Below are 24,361 nucleotides of genomic sequence, written 5' to 3' on the forward strand. Positions count from 1 at the left end.
CTGGAACATCAGCGTCAATGGAGAGTTAACGTCTGGTGTGGGATGCTTGTATTACAATTATTGGCCCTTATTTCATCGATGGTAGTCTAATTGGCACAGCGTATGCCAACTTCCTCAGACAGATTCTTACTCTTCTTCTGGATGAAGTGATGCTAAGATCCAGAATGCTTCTGTGGTCTCAACACGATGGATGTCCAGCACATAATGCCTTGTTTGCAAGTCGTGTTCTGAACCAAAGGTATCATGCCAGATGGATTGGTTGAGGAGGAACAGTTACTTGGCCTGCTAGGTCTCCTGATTTAAATCCTCTGGACTTTTTTCTTTGGGGATGCATTAAAGACGTTGTCTGTCGTGATATTCCAACAACTCCAGAGGACATGCAGGAACGTATTGTGCTTGATTGTAATTCTCATCAGCAGACAAGACTGGAAGCAGTAAATAATTATTTCATTCAACAAGTGCACCAGTGTATCGGTGTCCAAGGTCACCACTTTGAGCACCTATGAATGTTCTACTCCTGGGCTGAGGTACAGGAGAGTCAAAGTCAATTTTGTGTTATGTTTTTACTTGGTTTTCATTTGTTTTCTGACAACTCTAGCAAGTGGACAAGTTTGTGATCCTGGGCTCAAAGTTAGTGTTGTGTTATGTAATTAATAATGTGTTTCAGTGAATGGTACACTGTGATACATTTTTGAGTAGGTCTTTAGAAGAGGAAATGAATTACCAAATAAAAAATACAGGGTGCCATTTAAAAAAGTCATACCGCTGTTCACATCGTTGTAAAAAAACAAAGCTACAACAAACGCAGTCATGCTGATTGGTGTCCCCCTGAAGGCTAAAGAACATTTGCTTGAAACATTTTGTAATTTGCATCTGGAAAAACAGTTATTTAAGTTGGTCAGGATAAATGGGACACCCTGTATATAATTTATTATAAATGCGTCAGTTATATAATTGTGTTAGAAACTTGCGGAAATTATTTGTGTGTCCTATCAGCGAATAAATTCTGGAAATTTTACAGGAAAGCATTGATCATTAGTGTATTGTGAGTGATATGTTTTTATTTTTAAATATTTCTACAGTATTTCTTCAGGGATGTGTGGAATGTTGCCCATGTCTGCATAGTGAAGGATCTGTAGGTTGTTTTCAATGCCTTGTACAGAATGTTTCTCATTGGCAGTATGAGTAGCAATGGTGAACATGCTTGAGTTGTTTAGTTGAATTGCATTGATATGCTCCTTGAACCTTATCTTGAAGCTTCTGCCTGTCTGACAATGTAATATTTTGGACAGGTATCACACACTTATTTGTATATATCAGATTTCTCATGGGGATGGATGGAAGTACCTATATTATGAACAGGTTATTGTTGCAGCTCTATTTAAAAATCTTAAAGAGTTTTCGTGTAAAAAAATTTGGAGTTGTTATTTTTCAGCACTCACTTATGGTGATGGAAAGTAGTATTGTGATGATATAATAATGCATATTGTACCGTTATTTGGTGATATACAGGGGGAAACTGCTGTTAATAGTAATAATCCATATAAGAGTGAATACAGACTGCATTTAAATTGTAGATAACAGGTTATGATGTTAAAATTGAATCATCCTTTCTTCCTGTAATCCTCCTGGCCTCAGTTTTGATAGTCACATGCCCTAAACCCACCTTCACTCAGCCCCAGGACGCAAAATTCTGTCATCTGCACCCACACCATCTTCCTGGCAGTCTTCCCCTCCTGTGTCCTGTCCCGTTGTTTATTTTATAAAAAAAAAGAGCTTCCAGTACTGTGACCTTCGAGCAGATGTTTTTGAAATTTAGACTTCTTAAAACACTATTCTGACACTTTTCTGAGCATTTTGAAAAAAAATTTGTTTTACATCACTTCAGCCACAGTAAAAGTTGTACTGTACCGCAATCCAAAATATGCATTTCTGATTTTTTCTTGTCAGAGATACTGGTACAGTGTATCAGTGCATGCTATCACAAATCAAGCACTGGTTCTGTCACTTCCTCCACTACTATATATACATAATCATGCCCTGCGCAAACTCATCAGTGCTGGGGCCATCTTGTAGTCCTGTCCCATGACCCAGATGCCTGTCCTTGCCACATTCCTATTCTGTGCAACCACTGCCTCCCTCCCATAGTTCTGTAGCAACCATCGGCCACCCTTTCCAAATCTTGCCTCCTACTCCCTAATTCCCTTTCCTGCCCACCCACTCCACCAAATGTTACAATTCACCCTGGTCAAGCAGCAAATCTGCAGTTCATTTACAGTGTATTTATCCAACTTAGTGTAGCTGGATGGGTGTGTGGGGGACTCGAAAAATGATTCTTCCATAAGCTAGTGAAGTTTTATCATGTGTATTTGCCTGCCGGTAATTCAACGCCTCTGCTATTCAGTGAGTTGTACCTTGACTTGTAAATTGTATAAACTGCTGTTGGTTATCCAATAAAAATCAACTCATTACAAATCCACACTATAGAAAATACCAAACTGACATCGATAGAAAATTCTTTGAATTTGTGCTTATTTCATTGCATCTTTTATTTGACAGAAATTATTGTTAATAAATTGATGGAGCAACTATGAACTGAGCTCTTTCACAAGGGGTGGCCATCATATACATGGAGTTATTTCAGTGAAAGGCCCTGAAGTAGCTAGCTGCCTTCCGTAGACCCACTTTTCTTTAGGTCTATGTAAAGATGTTGCTTCACTAATCTATTCTTGTGGAGTATTTTGTCTCGCTGTACCTAAATATTCTTTTTACTCTGAACAGTGAGCATGATAACTAGCTTACACTGCTGAATGTATTAGCTCAATTAAGATCAGACTTACCCCTGGGACTACAATGTTTACTGATGGTCTTTGCACACAGATGTATGAGGGCATTTTGAAAAGTAAAGATACAATGGCTCGCAGTCCTCAAATAGAACATTTATTTAGAAAACGTCAGTTACATCTTATTAGCTGGATTATTTGTCATTTTTCGACATAATCACCCCTGTTATCCAAACATTTGTAAAGTCGGTGCACAAGCTTTTGTATTCCACAGTCAAAGAAGGTTGCCGCCTGTTGTTGGAACCACATTTCAACTTCATCTTTGATCTCTTCATTGTTGTGGAATGATTTTCCACCAAGATGTGACTTCAGGTAACGGAAGACATGGAAGTCGGTGGGCTGTATGGTGGATGGTCCAATACGTCCCATTTGAATTGGTTGAGTAGTGCTTTGGTTATGAGCGCTGTGTGAGGCCGAGTGTTGTCATGAAGCAAGTGGACTCCACTTGTCAGTATTCCCCTGCGTTTTTTTGAATTGCCCTTCGAAGATGTTTAAAAGTCTGGCAATATGAAGCAGCATTAATTGTCATTCCAGGAGGCATAAATTCCAACAGAAGAATGCCTTGTTTGTCCCAAAGAACAGAAGCCATGATTTTCTTCGCTGAAATTGATGTTTTGCATTTCTTGGCTTTTGGTGAATATGAATGCCGGCATTGCATTGATTGTTGCTTGGATTCAGGTGTATGGTGATAAACCCATGTCTCGCCACCTGTCACAATGTGATCAAGGAACTCATCACCTGCTTCAGCATAGCGTGTGAGGAAGTCGAGTGCAAAGACCATCCATTTCTGTTTGTGTTCTTCCGTTAACAGTTTTGGAACCCAGCGTGCACACAATTTCCTGTACCCTAACTTGACAGTCACAACGTCATAAAGAGTTGTCATTGACATGTCCGGTATGATCTGATGCAATTCTTTCAATGTGAGACGTCTATTCGCACAAATTGCTTCCTCCGTTCTCCGAAGAAGCGCATCAAAGATCACATATGGCCGACCTGTTCTTTGTTCGTCATGAACATCAGTCCTACCTTCAGGGAAATGATGACACCATTTCATTACATTTGTCGATTCATAATGTTCCCATAAACAGAAACAATTTCTTTGTGAATATCTGCTGGTCGCTGACCTTTTGCATGAAGAAAACATATGACGGAGCGCACTTCGTATTTGGCGGGATTCTGAATCAGCGCAGCCATTTTAAACACGAACTTCTCCAACCAGAAGCAACGTTCAACTGCCGAACAACCGCGAGGAGAAAGCTGACGGTTCAAGGTTAACACCAGTGTTGCCAACTTGCTCGCCAAAACTCTTCTGTTCCTCTGGCGTTTGGTGTATCTTTACTTTCCGAAATACCCTTGTATATCTGCATGTACTAGCTGTCATTATCTGCTTGAATGTGGAGACATTCTAACAAGGAGCTAGATCCCCAGCAGTGGAACTGACAATTTGATACTATCTTTATGGTGATGTAGGTTAAGATCCCAGATATCTTACCAGCAGCCATTCACCCTTGTGGGCCCTCATTTGCAAGTAATCAACAGAAAAAAAATCGGAATTTCATGTGACACTTAATAGCATTAATAGAGAAGCTTTATGTAGACTGGTTGTGTGATGTAATGGCAGCAGTAATACCTTCACATGCTGAAGGTTGTGGGTTCGAATCTCATCAAGTACCTTAAATTTTTTTACTTTGAAATCTTAGTCAAAATGACTTCAATTACTATTTTTCTTCAATTAGTAGGTTCAAATGTAATTTTTTACTTCTAAGGGCCTTCATAGCCTGTTCAGGTGGAGTTTGGTTTAGTATTCCTTTGTCACATTTTAATCATCGTATGAATTTTTTCATTTGTTCTAATTTTTTTCTCTATATCGTTCTGTTTCCTCTTGGAATTTTTGTGAATGTGAATTTAATTATATTTATCTATTGTAATACTTAAATATTTGAAAGTGCCCGTCTGTTGGGTATATATAAAAAGATTATGAAATGATCTGTTTACATTGATCATGCACTATTGTCTAAAATGTATTGTTCATTACAGGAAGTACTCTTTCTTTAATTTTTTTTTTTTTCCATTTAAAACTGAGTGTGAATTTCTGTTGCACTGTGGACAAAATACTGGAGATGAAGATTTAAATGAAAGAAGGGATTATATTATGAGTAAAATGAAATTCTAGAAAAATGAGGAATAGAAATAATGACTGCAATGACATGGATGAAAAAACAAAAGAAATTAAATCAAAATTAATACATGAAATTAATTAAAATCACATGGACAGTGATTTCCAGTGGAAAATGAATGAGAACAAATGAAGAATCTAATGTGATGATTAAAATGATGTGTGAAAAGGATGGAAATATAAAATTACATTTAAACCAATTAACTGAATGAAAAAATTAAAGTACCTGATGAGCTTTGAACCCAGGTTTTTTATTTTTATTTTTTTTTAATTTTATTTTTTTATTTTTATTTTATTTATTTATTTATTTACTTATTTTGTCCGTAACTTGCAAATGAAGAGCTGCCAGAGTAAATGACTATAGGGTGTGATAGCTGGGATATTAACCTATATCACAGTAGAGATGGTTTCAAAATGTCAATCCCACCATTGGGGACTTCTTCTTGTAAGTACTCCAGTACAAAGGGAATGTGAGCATAAAAACTTACCAGAAAAATTAATAATATGTAGAGATTTTTGTGAAGAGAGGCTCCACAAGCACCTTATGCCGTGTGACATGTGCCCTGAGCCTGGTGGAGGTCACCCAACAACCCACTGCAAACAAATGAAACTCCATTGCTACATTGCTAGTTCTTTAAGTGCAAAATCTGCAGGTAAACATTATTGGGATCTCACATAACCACATTTTTAAGAATATGCTGTAAGCTCTTGCTCACAGCCTTTCTAGGCGTTGTAAAGGATAACTTAGAAAACCAGATGTATCCAATATTCAATGCCATATGCGAGTTTACACACCTGCTAAAAATATTATTTGGCCTCCTTATTTTGTCTCAAGCAGACATCCATAGACTTGGCAAGTTACTGTCCAGCAGCTGCGGGCACATGTCGTACCATGCAAGTTCATGTAAAAGTTCTGTTGTATGTAAATGAATATAGGAATGTGGTAAATAACAGTCAATAGTCATCTCACTGATTATTAACACTGATGAAGCATGATTCACAAACAATAAGCTTCTCTGCATTGTGTACCTTAGTATTGACTACAGCGCGACATTCACTAGTGGAGTCATGTAATTCAAAGCAGCTGTACAGGACTGCAATCAAACTATGTGTCATTTGATTGCCCCTCAGTCCTAAGTTGTGCTACATGAAACACATTCAATCATCATAGGAGTGCGGCAATTGAGAGTAGTTGTGAATGAAATAATACTACATGATACAGTCACATTAAAGTGACAACCGCCTGTGTTATACGTCAAAGGGCAATAACTACTCAGAGACAGCAGTTTGCAGCTCTAGCAGTGGAGGGTATATAAAGCACGTCGATGGGGTATAGGGAACAGTGCAGTCGCCATAATGCGAGAACAGAGTTATTTATCTGATGTCCAGAATGGCATGATTGTTATCTCTCAGGCTATGGGTAAAAGCATTTCTGAAATGGCTAAGTTGTAAACTGGTTGTGTGATGCTGTGGTTAAAGTATACCGTGCATGGCAAAATGATGCTGTACAAAACTGGCGCTGAGGCAACTGTGATGCACCATGGGCCATAGATGATGGGACTGAATGACAGCCGCAGAGATGTGCACAGTTGAATGGATGTGCTACTATTGAGCAACTCACCACTCAGATGAACCAAGGGGCTATCAACAGTGTCTCCTCAATGACCATTCAGTGAATGTTGCTGCCTGTGGGTCTGCACAGGAGGCAACTGGCTCATGCACCCATGCTGACTACTGTTTGGCAGTGACAAAGGCTGGAATTTGTACGCCAGTACAACAGCTGTAACAGATAGCTGTTGGCATTAATGGCATGAAACATATGAAGGCAAACATGCAGCTATCGTTAGAAGGGTCCAGGCTGAGGAGTGAGCATTAAGGCATGGGAAATGTTTTTGTGGCATTCCCTGGGTGATCTTGTCATCCTATGAGACACAGTGGATCAGCACAAGTATGCCTCTATCCTCTGGGTCTGTATCCGCCCTTAAATGCAGTTTTAAGAAGAATTCCATTGACATCTCGTAAAATTGTTGTCTTATTGATATACAACCGGTTTTACTGCCTAAAGCCACATCATCAGTGGTGACATTATGCCATGTCTCCACAGATACTTTCTTCTACGAGGGCTAGTCTTGCAAGTTTTGCTGGAGAACTTCTGTGAAGTTAGGAGATGAGGTACTGGTGGAAATAAAGCTTTGAGGACAGGTTTTGAGTCATGCTTGGGTAGCTCTGTCGGTAGAGCATTGTCTGCAAAAGGGAAAGGGCCTGACTTCAACTCTTGGTCCAGCACACAGTTTTAATCCACGAGGAAGTTTCGTCGAGGTATAACATTGTTAGGAGATCATAGGTGTACCCATCACTCTAAATCAAGATACATTATCCAGTGGATATTATCTACATTAGATTGGCAAACAAAAGGTGATGAAGATGTGATCCATTAACTTCATAAAAATTATTGGTGGGTGGATCACTTAGTTGTTGATCCATGTTTTAAATTTGCCGGCATCAGTGGGACAGCAGGGCAAAAAGGTGTTGGGAAGTTTAGAAGCAGCTCACACTAGTGGCTAAGATGGAGCGATGAGTTCGCTTATGACTTTTTAACATTGTTGCACCAGATGATGCAGCTTTAGGCTGCAAAACCGGTTGTGTAGTAATAAAACTACAATTGTACCATCTGTCAGCAGAATTTACAGAAACACCATGCCTTTCAACAAATGCAGATATCCAGAATATAAAATACTTTGTACATGAAGATTGTTTTCCCACAACACTGTGGCATTTGCTGACAGGACAGTGTAACTTGTCACACAGCTTGTAGTGTACATGCTTGGTTTGAAGAGTATGAGGATGAGTTTTCCATGTTGTTGTGGCCACTGATGTCTCCGATTGAGAATCTGTGGAATCATCTGATTGGGCTGTGTGCACCAAGAGGTGCTTAATCAAGAAACCTAGTGCAGCTGGTCATGGCACTAAAGTTGGCATGGCTCCAGATTCCTGACATTCCTGATGGTACCTTCCTGAACCTCATTGACTCTCTCCCTGCATGTCTCGCAGTGGTCTACACAGCAAAAGATTTTTGTTCAGGGTTTTGACAGTACAACACATTTAATAAAGTTTAAATAAACATCAGGTATAGTAACACTGATCTGAGTTACATGATAAAAAACCTTACCTTAAAATATGCTATCGATGCAGGTAGGGTACGTTCTAGGCATAGTCTGTAAACACCCTCATTCATTTCATTGTGTCTTTTATTGTTTTGTATCAAGTATCGATTAATTATGCACATATGGAACAAAATGGCAATTTTATGTAGCTAAACTGTACTGCCGTACAATTTAATGATGCCATGGGGTCAGGATGGCACAGGTAAGTCATACTGGTTGCCTTATACATGGTCAAGTGACATTTATGTGACCACTGCCTATGTTCAATGTCAGTGTGCAGTAACTACTCACAAATGACAGGTGGAAACTTTAGCAGAGGAGGGTATATAAAGCAAGTTGGGGGGGGGGGGGCATGAGAAACAGTGCAGTCATTGTCATAATGCAGAAAAAGAGTAATTTATCCGATGTTGAAGACAGCATCATCATTGGCTTTCAGACCAGTAGTGTAAGCATTGCTGAAATGCTAGGTTTGTAAACTATGTGTGTTCTGCCATGGTTAAAGTATACCATGCATGGCAAAGTGGCACTGTGCAAAACCAGCACTGAGGCAACTGTGATGCACCATGAATAGTATATCTATGCTGATCTGGACCAAAGAGCATACTGGATTAAAAATTCCAGGATATAAACCAAGATTCTAATTTTGCAGTAGCCCCCAACTAAAAACTTATCTATACCCACAAAACGAAATTCTCATTTAAAATTTAAAAATCTAATAAATTTTATTCTTGTAAATAAACTTCACTTGTTTGCCGCTGGATCATGTTGTGCAAATTCCACAATATTTCCTTGGAGCAACCGTCCAACATCTTCAGGTGTTCAGCTTTGCTGGTCACTAGGTTAATTAATAATAACGATAACAATTTCGGGGAAAAATTATTAAACGATCTTCGTAAAATCTGTAAAACAAAATCTTTAAAAATTATTCTAATCTTAATAAACAACAATCAATCTTATCAATAGATCTGAGAAAAATGTTAATAATAATAATAATAATAATAATAATGAGAATTATTTTCAAAAGCTTGTAGTAGACAAATATCAAGGAATTAAACAAATAGTTATAAGAAAAATTTACCGGGTTTCAATTTTCTAGATGATTACGATTTGTTTAAGTCACCTAAATGAAATTGTAGAAAAGATTCTGCTTTTAAATCAAGATTAATAACTTATGGAATAAATAATAATGGTAATACTGTTGAACCTGAAATTTTAATGTAGTTTTAAAACACAAGATGATATACAAGAACTTAATTTTAAAACAACTAATCAAATTTTATTAAGAACAACAAATTTAGTTGATTATTAGTAAAAATCAATGAGTAAACTATTAACTGAAATAGAAAAAATGGAAAGGAAAAATTTGGTTGGGCTTTATTATATGTGGATAGTTTAGAATTGTGTTAAAGGCACAATCCAATTTATGACGCTTCTTATATTGATTTACCAAAAGTAATTACAGATAAAATATCTGTAATTAATGTAAAAAACACAGATCAAAAATGGTTTATTTATTCAGTACAATCAGCTTCATATCCAGCAAATGATCATGTAGAAAGAGTTAATAATTATAAAAAAAAATTGGTTTAGAAATAGATGAAATTTTTGAAAAAGAGTAAATTAATTTTCCTGTTCAGTTAACAGATGTTCAAAATTTGAAAATAAATCAAGTAGTTCAATTAATGGTTATTCATATGAAAGGGATGAAGATGAAAAAATTTACTATTGAAAGAATAAACAAGAAAAAATGATAATCTCCTTATAATTAAAGATGAAAATAATTCTCATTGTTGGATAAAAATATCTAGATTAATTAGTCACAAACAGCTAAAAATGGACATCAAATTTATCTTTGTGATTGATGTTTAAGATATTTGTATTCACATGAAAAATTAGACGATCCTGAAAATGATTGTAAAGAACATAAAGAACTAAAACTGATATGCCTGTAAAAGGTCAATTAATTGAATTTGAAAAATATAATCATTCATTAAGGGTAACTTCAGTAATTTATGCAGATTTCAAATGTCTTTTGAAAGATATTAACACTTTTCAAACAAATCCTAAAAAATTTTATATTAATAAATATCAAAAACATTTACCAACTTCATTCAGTTATCATGTTAAATATTCTAATGGTGATTATAAAACTCCCGTTACATATACTGGTAAAGATGCAGCAAAAAATTCATTGGAATTTTACAACAAGAATCTAGAGAAACTGCTAAAATATATGGACAAGATATTCCAATGATAATGACAAACGAAGATAAAATAAATTTTACAAATTCAAAAACTTGTTTTATTTCTGAAAAGAAATTTACTGAAAGAGAAAAGAAAGTAAGAGATCATTGCCATTTAACGGAAAATATTGAGGAACTGCACATGAAGTTTGTAATTTTTTAATTTCTAGTTTATGTTCATAATGTAACAAATAATGATATTAATTTATTTAACAATGAATTAGCAACAGATAGTAAAGATATCAATGCTATTCCAAATAATGAACAAAAATATACTTCTTTTAGTAAATATGTTGAAGATAGATTAACATTAAGATTTTTAGATACATTTCAATTCATGGCCTCAAGTATTGATAAATTATATTATAATTAGAATTTAGAAATAACTATAACTGATGAAAATGATAATTTTGTTGACTTCAATGGAGCTTATGTAACAGTAATTTTGAAAATGAAATAATAAATTTTTCACTTAATAATTCATTAACAGTATCGAGAGTTATCAATTTTACTCATTTCCTGTAATGAAGAAACAAAAGGTAATGTTAATCTTTCCAACAAGGAAATAGAAATTAATATTAATTTCAGCAGTGGTTGGATTCATCCTACTGTTCGCAACTTTATATGACATTTGGTGCTATTTACAGAGACGGAACAGATTTTTCTGCGTACAATGGTATATCTAATAGTAAACTAATGGACAATTATGTATTGGAATGACTTGGTGTCTTTAAAATTAAAAAAAAGGAAACAATATTTTGTCTAGAAGGAGCATCCATTTATTTTTCATCAACTTTTATTCAATTAACTTCATCCCTATCAAATGAAATAAATATGGAATGACATATTCTGAAAAAATGGTTAAATTAAAACAAAACGAAATGAAGTACTTTATCCTTTGGCATTATTTGGCGGATTTTTTAAAAAATTATAAAGAAATTAAGTGGGAGTGTGAATAAATTATAATTTTTACTTGCAGTTCAAGAAAAGATCAATAAAATTCTATTCTTCATTGAACTACTGGTAATGACAATAGTATGCTTTTAAAAGTAGGTAAAATTGTTGTTAGAAGTATGGAAATTCGTGTTCCCGTTGTTAAATATGAAGCATAATATTCACTTGAACTAGAACAAGAAATTCCATTTTCTTTCTTTGAACTTCAAACAAATGAATTTAATGGATTAAATGGAAAGAGGAATTTTGAGCAAGATATTACCAATTAGTATAATTTTACCAATTTTGATATGAACCACGTTATTGTCGTTGTTGTTCAAACTAAGCCAAAAATAATCAGTTAAATGATTCTTCTTTAATTGATCATGTTAAATTACAACATATCTCTGTTAAAAATGGAAGTAATTAAATTTTTCCTCAAGAATTATGGTACCTTGATCCAACAAATAACGTTTTAATAACTTATGGTACTTTTAGAGATTTTAAAAGAATAGCCCATTTAAAGAACAATGTAAATGTGAGTCCTTTCAATTTTATTCCAAGCTATCCTATCTATGTAATAAATATATCTAGAAGAATGAATGTTGTAACTACCTAAAAACGCCAATGAAATTATGTGCATTCTTTAATGAAAATATAATGATATAATTGAATATGTCATTGTGTATGGTAAAAACAATTTGACTTATGCCTCACAACATAGAATGCTTACTGAAAATTTTTAATTACATAAATGATTAAAAAATATCATTTCCTTTTGAAATATTTTCCAAAAACTAGAGAAGATAAAACCAGGAAACTTAAGGTTTTCAAAAACTAAAAAGTTTTCAAAATGTTTTAATTTTTGGAAACTTAAATTTTTTTCTATATAATTAAAATATAAACAAAATGAACACAAATGGTAGAATTGAAAATCTATTAACTGAACTTAACAACCACAGTAATGGTTGTACAGAAGTCACTAAATTATCAGAACTGAAAAAAACTTACTGTTACAATGTTTCTAAAGCTGAAATTTTGTCAACTAAATATGGTAAAAAAGTTTTATTACTTTTAGATAATAAATTTAAAATTGCTCTTACAGATCGTTATACTAAAATCTTTTCAGAAGACAATAAAAAATGAGAGAAAATTATTGGATTGATTTTTTTACATAGTGATTTAAAAAATGAAATAAACATTGTTCGATTCATGTCATTGGATTTGAATAAATTTTAGAAAAGTTTAGTTTTTATAATATTAAATTTTAAATGAATAATTTATTTTTTAGTTAAGTGAAAATTTCGTTTTGAGGATGTAGATAAATTTTTGGTTGGGGGGATACCGCAAAATTAAAATCTTATTTTATATCCTGGAATTTTTAATCCACTTCGCTCTTTGGTTTAGAAGATATACTACTACTAGTACCACTACTACTACTACCATGAGCAATAGATGATGAAGATGAACAACAGCTGCAGAAATGTTTACAGACAAATAGCTGTGCAGCTGTTGAGGAATTGACCTCCCAGATGAATCAAGGGTCTACCAATAGCGTATCCTCCATGATCTTTCAGCAAATGTTGCTGTTGGACATCTGCAGCAGGTCCCTGGTTCATGACCCATACTGACTGCTAACAAACAATGGAATTTGCTTGCCAGTTCTGTAACGGGTTGACCACAGTGTGCTGACAGGTGGCTTTTCAGATGATTCTCATTTTATGCTCCATAGGGCAGATGGCCGGTTGTGTACAACCCTGCAACAATCATTGGAATGTTATAGTCTGGGGAATGTTTTTGTGAAATTCCCTGGGTGATGTGTCATCCTAGAAGTCATAGTGGATCAACCCAAATATGCATGTCTCTTTGGGGATGATGCACACCTCTACATGCAGTTTGTTTTTTCCTTGCCACAATGGCATCTATGAGCAGGACAGTGCAACATGTCCCACATCTTGTGTTGTACATGGTAATTCAAAGAGCACAAGGATGAGTTCACTGTACTGTGCTGGCCACCAAACTTCCCAGATTTCAACCCAATTGAGAATCTGTGGGAGCACATCAATGGGTTGTACGTACCATGGATCCTCAACTGAGAAACCTAGTGTAGCTCGCCATGTCACTGGTGACAGCATGGCTCCACTTCCCGTTTTGGTACTTTCCAGAACCTCATTGACTCTTTTCATGCACTTATTTGTTGTAAAATTCAAACAAAGGAAAATCTAGGATGGAATGTAACAATATTATAGAAGGAAAATTACCACTGAGGGATAGTATGTTAGGGGTGGCGTACATTGCAGTGCCACTGGGGAGCAAGCAGGGACAAGGTGGAGAGTAGGTTGGGCAGCTGTGTGCAATCGGGAGGTTAGATCAGGGTGTATACGACCCGGGACAACCAGGAAATATTCATTGTTTTAGTGTTCAGTTAAAGTTTTGTGATTTTGAGTGGTAAGAACCAATACTCCAAAAAAGGATATTACTGTATCCCACTTCTGGGGAATAATACTGCAGCAACAAAACATGAACGAGAGAAAAAAAAAAGAAAATAAAACTTAAGTCGCAAAGGAAATGCACCATATACAACAACAATACACAGTGCTCATACAAGCATCTGCCAACAGCAAAGTGTGTGAAAGGCTTTAGGAAGATTATGCAGTGCGTCCTAATAACAAATTGCCTCTGGTGATTGTGACATGACAGCTGTTTACATTAGATTTGTTTGAGAAGTTGCGAGTGGGTTCTTGTGCACGTGCAGTTGAGTTGCATATGAGTAGTACCGTCTCCCGCTTCTGGCTACAGGTGTGTGACTGGTCGCCACCATCTAATATTGCCCCAGTTTGGAAATATCGTAGATCCTGGGCTCATGCACACAGTCTGACTTGTAGTGGGGAGGTGGGTAGTCTCCACGTGGCCTGTGTTTATGTTTAGTGATTTTGCTGTTTCCTCTTCATTTATTGCTCTCACATTAAATGAAAACAAAACAGATTTATGCGGCCAGGAGCTATTAAATGAATTAAAATACATTCGCATAATTACGGAAGGCTAAAATATGTTATTAGTTTCAGGTATTATTTCCACCTTTATGACAATCAATCGTTAATCACCTTGCAGAACAATGAAGTTATTTTTGTCAGTTTGCTAAAGAGATTTGGCTTTTATTAATCTTTTCCACTGAGACAGTCAGTTTATTTGAAACAAAGTGTTTAATTTCACACTGTTGGCTAATTTCAACTGTTTTCTGCATTTCAAGTGCACGTTTTCTATTTTCTGCCTCGAATGGCATTATGCCATAATAAAGAACCAAACATGAGATAGTACTGTACTGGTACTCAAGAAAATTTACATCTGAATCTGGGCATACGAATGTGCACTTGAAGCCGAATTGTGCATTTGAGGAATTTTGCCGGCCGAAGTGGCCGTGCGGTTAAAGGCGCTGCAGTCTGGAACCGCAAGACCGCTACGGTCGCAGGTTCGAATCCTGCCTCGGGCATAGATGTTTGTGATGTCCTTAGGTTAGTTAGGTTTAACTAGTTCTAAGTTCTAGGGGACTAATGACCTCAGCAGTTGAGTCCCATAGTGCTCAGAGCCATTTGAACCATTTTTTTTGTGCATTTGAAAATGGTTCACGAAATTCCAATACTCTTGAAGTACCCTCTGATGTCTTGTTTCTTTTATGACATAATGCAAGATCTTTTAATGTTTTACGTGTACAAACATACTGGCTTCTTGCGTCATTGTAACTGCGCAAGCGTAGTGATGCCTGTTATCTGGCGCTCTCTGGCAACTGCTGAAACGAACCAATTTCTAACAGGTCACAGGAAAATATTGCGAATGGTGATTTGAAAAGCGTTACTTTCAAAGTAAATTTCCTTTTACACAAAGTGAACTACGTATGAGAATGTACAATGAATTTCTTAAATCACAGAGCATTTGACTCATTTAAAAATCAACTCTTTGAGGACAACCATCTAGAAGAATTTCAAGCCCAGAAGATCAGACATTGACATTGTTATTAAAAATTTTACTGGCACATTTGTGTGATGTATCTTAAAGTGTAACATGCACAAAAATGATCAACATTATATGTGGAAGCTTAGCTTCTCTTGCAGCTTATTAATCTTCAATACCAATATTATATGTGAAAACTTCGCTTTTCTTGTAACAACACTATGTATATTAATTTAAACCATTAACTTTTCTTATTTGGGTGTTCGCGCTACATAAGAGTGATCTTGCTATTGGTTGACTACATCACGTGTCATACGCTGTCATCAGCTGGTGAGATCACGTGACATGAGCTTTGACTGGCTTACAAGAGTGCGTTGCAATCTCGATTTCAATGCTTCGGAAAGTAACATATGGTGTTTGGTTTTATTCAAATTTATACCTTCGTAATACGAAAATACGCAGCGTGCTTGTTACTGCACGTCAAAGATCTTTCCAAAATGTGTCTTTTTTCCCCCCGAGTTTATTGTCTAAAGTGCCATGAAATTCTACGTTATTGTATAAAACCGTAAACATTCAAAAGATTGAAAAGTTTTACAGTGCCAAGGAAAAGTATACTGTCACTTAAAATGGAAAAAAAATGTATTTTCACCTGGGAGAAAGTGTATTTTTAACCAGGATATCCAGGAATTTTTTTCCTTGTCTATGTATACACCCTATAGATACAGGGCAGGAGAGAGTTGGGGGGTGGGGCGAGGGTAGCGGAAAAGGAGAGAAGTAAAAAGACTGGGTGTGATGGTGGAATGAGGGCTGTATAGTGCTGGAATGGGAACAGGGAAGGGGCTGAGTGTGTGAGGATAATGACTAACGAAGGTTGAGGCCAGGAGGGTTACGGGAACATAGGATATATTGCAGGGAAAGTTCCCACCAATGCAGTTCAGAAAAGCTGGTGTTGGTGGAAAGGAGCCATATGGCACAGGCTGTGAAGCAGTCATTGAAACGAAGGATGTCATGTTTGGCAGCGTGCTCAGCAACCGGGTGGTCAACTTGTTTCTTGGCCACAGTTGGTGGCCATTCATGTGGAAAGACATCTTGTTGGTTGTCATGCCCACATAGAATGCAGCACAGTGGTAACAGCTCAGCTTGTAGATCACATGACTGGTTTCACAGGTAGCCCTGCCTTTTGTGGGGTAGGTGATGTTTGTGACCAGACTGGAGTAGGCAGTGGTGGGAGGATGTATGAGACAGGTCTCACATCTAGGTCTGTTACAGGGGTATGAGCCATGAGGTAAAGGATTGGGAGCAGGGGTTGTGTAGGGATGGACGAGTATATTGTGTTTGTTCATTGGACGTCCGAATACCACTTTGGGAGGCGTGGGAAGGATAGTGGGCAGGACATTTCTCATTTTAGGGCACGATGAAAGGTAATCGAAGACCTGACGGAGAATGTAATTCAGTTGCTCCAGTTTGCGTGAATATGTGTGTGTGTGTGTGTGTGTGTGTGTTGGTTGCCTATTTTTGACAAAGGCCTTACTGGCCGAAACCTTTATTTGTGACAGCCTTTTTGTTGTGCCTTTCTGCAACTCAGCATCTCTGCTGTATGGTGAGTGCCAACTTTCCTTTTCATAATATTGTTACATTCCATCCTCGATTTTTCATTGTTTGATTTTTGCCTTATGGCTTTTCTTCGATCTTAACCCAATGCTGTTTCCTTTATTACTATTTTATAATGCATGGCTTTACTCAATGTCTGTCCTGCTTTCTCTGCTTTTCTGTGTTTCTCTTGTTGCCTTACAAGCCACACTGCACTCTCCACTTATAAGCCACACTGTATCAACCGTCTCGGCTACGCACAACAGACGGCTACAAGACCACGCTTATTGTTGGTGCAGCATCGTATGTCCAGCTGATATCACTAATCCTATACCTTTTAGTTGATCATTCTCCATGTATCACTCTCCTGTATTTTCGTGTGCTATTCCGGCACCTTGTATCCCATTCTACAAACCACTCCCCACCCCCACTCTTCCACTGTGAGGGTGTTTTCTCCCCCCCGTCCCCCCTCTATCTCTGACTCCCTCAGATTTTATCTTGTTTCCCTCTTTTGCATTTGTTTCTTCCTTCTTGTGATTTCTAGCATGTATTTGCGTTTATAATTGCGAATTTTTACAAATGTCATTCTATATTATTTACAGAATTTTTCGCATTTTTTGCACCACCATGGAGCCTTGCTCCTTGCATCTGTGTTAATACAGAAAGTTCTCTAATCCTTAGCCAGAACCCAGTCCCACATACTGTTCCTGCATTGTTGCTTGGCCATCAAATTACCCATCTCACATTGAAACTCTTTCCCTCCAGGAGCTAGAGTAACATGCACAATGCCACCTCAAAAAGCTCTCCACCATGCTCACTTCCCACTCCCTTCTTGGAGTGTCACTGTCCACCAGCTCTACAACAGCCTCCAAACCTCCTCCACATCCCCTCTTAGCTGATAACTACATTTACCCCATCCTCCAAAACTCGTTCCCACCACAACACAGAATCCAGAAACTGAACAGAACAAACACAATCATGAACTTTTCTTCCAGAAGCCTTAGCCCCATAGAAAAATCAAACCTTTCCAAAGGCCTCACCTTTTACCCCACTCTCACATTCAATCCTGCAGGACTTGTTAGAAACCTTCTCTCCGTTTCCCAGTCCCTACAGTGCAAACACTTTTTCGCCACCAAACTTACAATCAGACTCAACCAAATACCAATGTTAAACCATACCTAACTCAGTTCAATCCTCCCTCCAACCGTGATCCACACCTGCTGCTCCCAAATCACCCCATGCTAACTTTCCAGAATTTCTTAACCTCGAATCATGCCTCACCATCATTCCCCAAATCCCTCAACATACAAACTAACCTTACATCCACAGAAAGAACTGCAGTCCACCTTCTAAACTATGATCCTAATCTTATAATTCTAGATGCGGACAAAGGCTCCACCACTGATGATTTGAATCACAAGAATTACCTAGCAACTGCCAGATACATCCCCCTACAAACCTTGCCACAGTGACCCCATTCCAGAAATTAGCAGAATCTCCAGTAACGCCTCAAATCCTTAGGATCATCACAGAACCTCTTCCCGGAGTACATCTCTCTGCTCGCCCCTATCACTCCCGGCACTCCTATTTTCTACATGCTCCCTGAAGTCCATAAACCCAACCACCCACAACACCCCATTGTGGCTGTTTACTATACCCCCACTGAGAGAGTGTCTGCTCTCGAAGACCAAAACCTTCAACCTATTACTCGGAACATAACCTCCAATATGAAAGATACCAACCATTTTGTGCACCGGCTCTCCACAGTTCCTGTCCCTCTACCAAATGGTGCCCTGATAGTCACTGTTATTGTCACCTCCCTTTACACTAACATCCCTAATGCCCAGAGCCTTACCGCTATTAAACGCTACCTTTTCCAACACCCGACAGATTCCAAACCAACAACCTCCTTACTAATTGCCATGACCAACCATATCTTCACCCACAATTACTTCTCCTTTCAAGGCATTACTTACAAACAAATCCGAGGTATGGCTATGGCCACCCGCACGGCACCATCCTATGCCAGGCTGTTCATGGGGCCATCTAGATGTATCCTCCCTAAACACCCAGAATTCTAAACCTCTCACCTAGTTCAGTATCATTGATGATATCTTTGCGATTTGGATCAAGGTTGAGGACACCTTGCCTACATGCCTCCAGAACCTCAACAACTTCTCCCCCATTTGCTTCACCCGGTTCTTCTCAACCCAACAAGTTAACTTCCTGGATGTTCACCTCCACCTCAAAGATGGCCACATCAGTACCTCTGTCGATATCAAACGTAGTAACCACTAACAATACCTCCACTTTGCCAACTGCCACCCATTCCATACCAAAAAGTCCCTTCCATACAGCCTAGCCACACATGGTCGTCACATCTGCAGTGATGAGCGGTCCTTCTCGAAATATACCGAGGGTCTCACTGAAGCCTCACAACATTGTACAAAAACAAATCTCCCGTGCCTTATCTTTCCAATTTCTCACCACCTCCCAGAGTCCCACCATCTGGCCACAGAGGAGCATTCCCCTCTTAACTCAGTACCACCCAGGACTGGAGAAACTGAATTACATTCTCCGCCAGGGTTTCCACTACCTCTTGTTGTGCCATGAAATGATAAATGTCCAGCCCACTGCCCTTCCCGCCCCTCCAACAGTGGTATTCTGATGTCCAGCTAACCTATGCAATATACTCGTCCATCCCTATAGAAACCCTGCTCCCAACCCCGTACCTAATGGCTCATACCCATATAACAGACCTAGATGCAAAACCTGTCCCATACGTCCTCCCACCACCACCACCTACTCCAGTCCGGTCACAAACATCACCTATCCCATCAAAGGCAGGGCTACCTGTGAAACCAGTCATGTGATCTACAAGGTAAGCTGCAACCACTGAGCTGCATTCTATGTGGGCATGACAGCCAGCAAGCTGTCTGTTCGCAAGAATGGCCACCAACAAACTGTGACCAAGAAACAAGTGGACCACCCTGTTGCTGAGCACGCTGCCAAACATGACATCAATCGTTTCAGTGACTGCTTCACAGCCTGTGCAAGATGGATCCTCCCTACCAACATCAGCTTTTCTGAATTGCGCAGGTGCGAACTTTCCCCGCAATATGACCTATGTTCCTGTAACCCTTCCGGCTTCAACCTTCGTTAGTCATTGTTCTCTTCCATACAGCCAATTCCTGTTCCTTTCTAACCACCCAAAAACCCAAAAACCTCACCTGATTGGGATTCACTGATGACATCTTCATGATTTGGACTGAGGGAGAGGGTAGCCTATTCAGATTCCTCCAGAACTTCTACACCTTCTCCCACATTTGCATCACTTGGTCCTCCTCAACTGAACAAGTAACCTCCCTCAATGTTGTCCTCCACCTGAAAGATGACTAAATCAATAACTCCATCCTCAGCAAACCTATCAATCACCAACAATACCTCCACATCAATAGCTGCCACCCAGTCCTTACCAAGGCGTCCCTTCCATACAGCCTAGTCACCCGAGGATGTCACATCTGTAGTGATGAGCAGTCTCTCTACAAATATGCCAAGTGTCTTTGAGGCCTTCACAGACTGAAATTAGGCTCTCAAATTTGTTCAAAAACAGAACTCCCAAAGCCTTGTCTCTCCTGTCATCTGCCACCTCCCACAAAACCCCTAACAGCCACAAAGTAACAATGCTCTCGTCACTCAGTACATCCCTGGACTGGTGCAAATGAATCACATTCTCCACCAGTGTTTTGACTATGCCTCCTTGTGCCCTGAAATGAGGAATATCCTCCCCACCCCACCTACAGCAGTATCCTGCCCAACCTCCAAACATATGCAATATCCTTGTCCATCCCTACTCCATCCTTGCTCCCAGTCCTTTGTCTCATGGGTCATATCCCTACAATAGACACAGATGCAAGACTTGTCCCATACATCCTCCCACTACAACTGACTCCAGTCCTATGTTAGACATCTCCTACTTCACCAAAGACAGGACTACCTGTGAAAGCAGCCATATTATCTACAAACTAAGGTGCAACCACTGTGCTGCTTTCAACATGGGCATGACAATTAACAAGCTGTCTGTCCACATGAATGCCCACTGACGAACAGTGGTCAAATCACTGCTGAACCACCCCACCGCTGAACACATTCTGAACATGCTGCCGAACATGACATGCTTCACTTCAGTGACTGCTTCACAGACTGTGTTATCTGGATTCTTCCTACCAACACCAGTTTTTCTGACTCGCACAGATGGGAATTGTCCCTGCAAACAGCCTTCATGGCCGTAACTCCCCCCCCCCCCCCCCCCCCCCACCTCTCCTTTCCCTGCTCCCACTCCAGTACAACACACCACTGCTGTCCCACCAGTACACCTACTAGTCTTTTTCCCTTTCCCACTTTCATGGCCCCGCCCCTGTGGCCCCCTTCCACCAAGGCTGCTGAATACATCTAGCAGCCCATCCTGTACCCACAACATTCCCACATGCTCTCACAGGCAGCAAAACATCTTCCCCTGTCCCTAGCCTGCTATCCTTTCTCCGCCCCGCCCCAAGCCTCCTCCTTACCGCTTCCACACACCACAGCAGATTGCTGCTCACATCCGAAACAGTCTGCAGTCAGGCCCCAGTGTCCAGAGACAGTGGCCATGTGTGTGTGAGCTGTGTTAATGTGTGTGTGTTTTCTATTTTGGAAGAAGGACCTGTTTTTGTCTGAAAGCTTAAATGTTAGGAGTCGTTTTCATTGTGCTTGTCTGTGACTCAATGCTTGCCCTCTGTGGTGAGTAGCGACCTACTGTTTTCAAACTATATACCAAAAATACTTACAACCTTATAATTAAAAAATTACTCCAGTTGTCATAAAAGATCCCCTCATATGGTTGGCAACATAGTTTCATTCTGGGAGTCTATAGATCCTAAATATGATCTCATACTGCACTATTTGTGCTTTTATATTATGTAAAGTTTCAACAGCTTCATTTATTTTGTTAGTCTTGGCTGATGCTGAATGGAGATAGAGGAAACAGCCTGTACAAGAGAACACCTCAACAGAAAAAGTGTTTGTATCTGGTACTGATTGGTGCCCATCCCAACTGATTAGATCTGAAGGGTCTCAGGCAACTGAAGCCACATTGCAAGCAGCAGCACCAGTGCATGATGGGAGTGGCAATTGGGTGGGGGTAAGGAGGAGGCTGGGGTGGAAAGGTGTGGCGGACAGTGGAGTGCTGCTGGAGAGCGTGCAGGGACGAGGTGGAGAGAGGGTAGGGCAGCTATGTGCAGTTGGGAGGTTAGACAGGGGGCAGTGGGGTCATGGGAAGGAAAGGGGTAGCAGAAAAGAATAGAAAGACTGCGTGTGATGGTGGAATGAGGGTAGTATAGTGTTCATCCTTTAGAATAGATTGACACTATACCAGATTTGTTGTAGGTGACACCTTCAAGGACGAGGTAGCTGTGGGTGAGCGTTGGGAAAGGTGTTGTTTGATAGTGACAAGGTCTTGAGCACTGGAGATTGTTAATGTAGAGGTAGATAGCACCAACAGTGATGAGCAGGGTGCCTTTTGATAAAGGAACAGGAAATGTGGAGAATCGGTGGAGGAAGTGGTTGGTATGTTTCATATATGAGGGTAGATTTTGTGTAACAGGCTGAAGGTGTTGGTCCATGAGACCAGAGATTCTCTCTGTGGAGGCACAGCAACTGGCCACTATGGGGCATCCTGGGTCAGTTGGGCTTATGGATTTTAGAGAGCATGAAGAAGGCAGGAGTGCAGGGAGTGGTGGGGTGAGGAGAGAGATGAACTCAGACATCTTATGGGATGGGCATAATGATATGAGGAGATCTCGCTGGGTTTCAGGAATGGCGTCACTGTGGCAGGATTTGTATGTGGACGTATGTGACAGCTGGTGGGGTTGTTTTAAATTTTTGTGGTGTGGGCCCCTAGCCGACAGGCTAGGTAGCCTGCGTGTAAATATGGCCTTGATGTGATTGTAGGCTCTGCCCTTTAATCAGACATACTTGTATAGCATAAGAAGAGGATGGTTGTATCCTCACGACAATTCCTTTAAATCTGTGATGGTCTTTAAATATATATTTAATGAAAACAGCAAAGGTAACAACTCATGGTATAGTTGAGCCACTGACCAGTCAATAGGCACATAAACAAATCTAAAAATGTGTTAAGCTTTTGGGCAACACCATTCTTCATAGCTAACTAATGCAGGACACACACACAGACAGAGAAAGAATGTGGCACTGACATGTTCACCCTGGTGTAGGCAATGTTCACTCTGGTGTAGGCAGAAAGAGTTACATATGGTACACAATGAGGTGGGAGAGTGGAATGGGAGACAGAGTAGAGGAAGAAGGAAAGGTGATGAAGTGGGAGGCAAGGAGACAGGTGTGGAGATGGATGAGTCAAGGATGTATCTACATAAATCAGAGATGCATTTCGGCCTCACGTCTGATAGCATATGCCTATGACAGAACTGGAATAAGAAGCGCAGAATAGGTGAATTGGACAAGTCTTGCACCCGGGTCTTCCACTGGGATGTGATCCATGTGGCAAGGAGTCAAGAGTAAGTCTTTGAGCTCACCATTGGCTCATTTCTATCCTGTCCCTGTGCTCCCTCTCACTCCCAGCTGTCGGCCGCTTTTCCCTTTCACTCCCTGACTCATTTCTCCTTTCACCGTCTCCACCTGACACAACACTTGGCACTACAGTGTAGTCCACTAAGGCATTGTAGCCATGCACCAAGGCATTGTAACCGTGCATATGTGTGTGTGTGTGTGTGTGTGTGTGTGTGTGTGTGTGTGTGTGTGTGTGTGTGTGTGTGCACGCGCGCGCGCGTGCGTGCTGGACCGAGAATTGAACTCGGTGCCTTTGCCTTTAGTTATTGTTTTAGACAAACTATGCTAATAGAGCTGTCAATCTTCATTAGTTGCAGAATTTCTGATAACCAGCTGAAAGTGCAACGTAGCAAGTCGGCATGCTACGGTCGTAGGTCTTCAGCTGGTTCATGGTCTGCGGGTGACAGCCCTCGCTGCTGTTTGAATGATGTGGAGACTGACATCCAGTTGTTGCAAACCACACTATGTCAGAATCTTGCATTTCCGGAAATTTCGTCAGCAGTGGCAAAGCCTTCACTTGAGGAATCATGGAGTTCACTGTGTTTTTTTGACCTGAAACACAAGGGCAGGTTGACAGAAACAGGTAAATGTAAATTTGGAAGATTGTATTTAAAATTAAAAATTATTATAAGGATGCAAAGGTGAGAAAATTGAAAGGAAATCTGAAGACAAAGTGTGGTGTGGCCTGAGGGAGCTGTTTAGTGGAGAACAGTTGATATGCAAAAGTGTACAACAGGCAGCAGTTTCATATCATTGTCTATGGGACTTACAGTAAGAAATGAAAAAAATTGTATTTCTGTTCCCCATTTAATTTACCTATGACTTTTCTGAATAATTCTT

General features: G+C 39.4%; 1 protein-coding gene across 1 annotated transcript in view; it reads left to right on the forward strand.

The window, feature by feature from the left end:
• LOC126199242 (katanin-interacting protein-like) overlaps positions 1–24,361 on the forward strand; it is a 349,391-nt gene that overhangs the window by 28,259 nt on the left and 296,771 nt on the right. Inside the window, exon 3 of the mRNA XM_049936035.1 lies at positions 23,833–24,104. Coding sequence (XP_049791992.1) covers positions 23,833–24,104 — 272 coding nt within the window. The remainder of the gene's footprint in view (positions 1–23,832; positions 24,105–24,361) is intronic.

The sequence above is a fragment of the Schistocerca nitens genome, chromosome 8 (assembly GCF_023898315.1).
Source record: "Schistocerca nitens isolate TAMUIC-IGC-003100 chromosome 8, iqSchNite1.1, whole genome shotgun sequence".
In the NCBI taxonomy this organism is placed as follows: Eukaryota; Metazoa; Arthropoda; class Insecta; order Orthoptera; family Acrididae; genus Schistocerca; species Schistocerca nitens.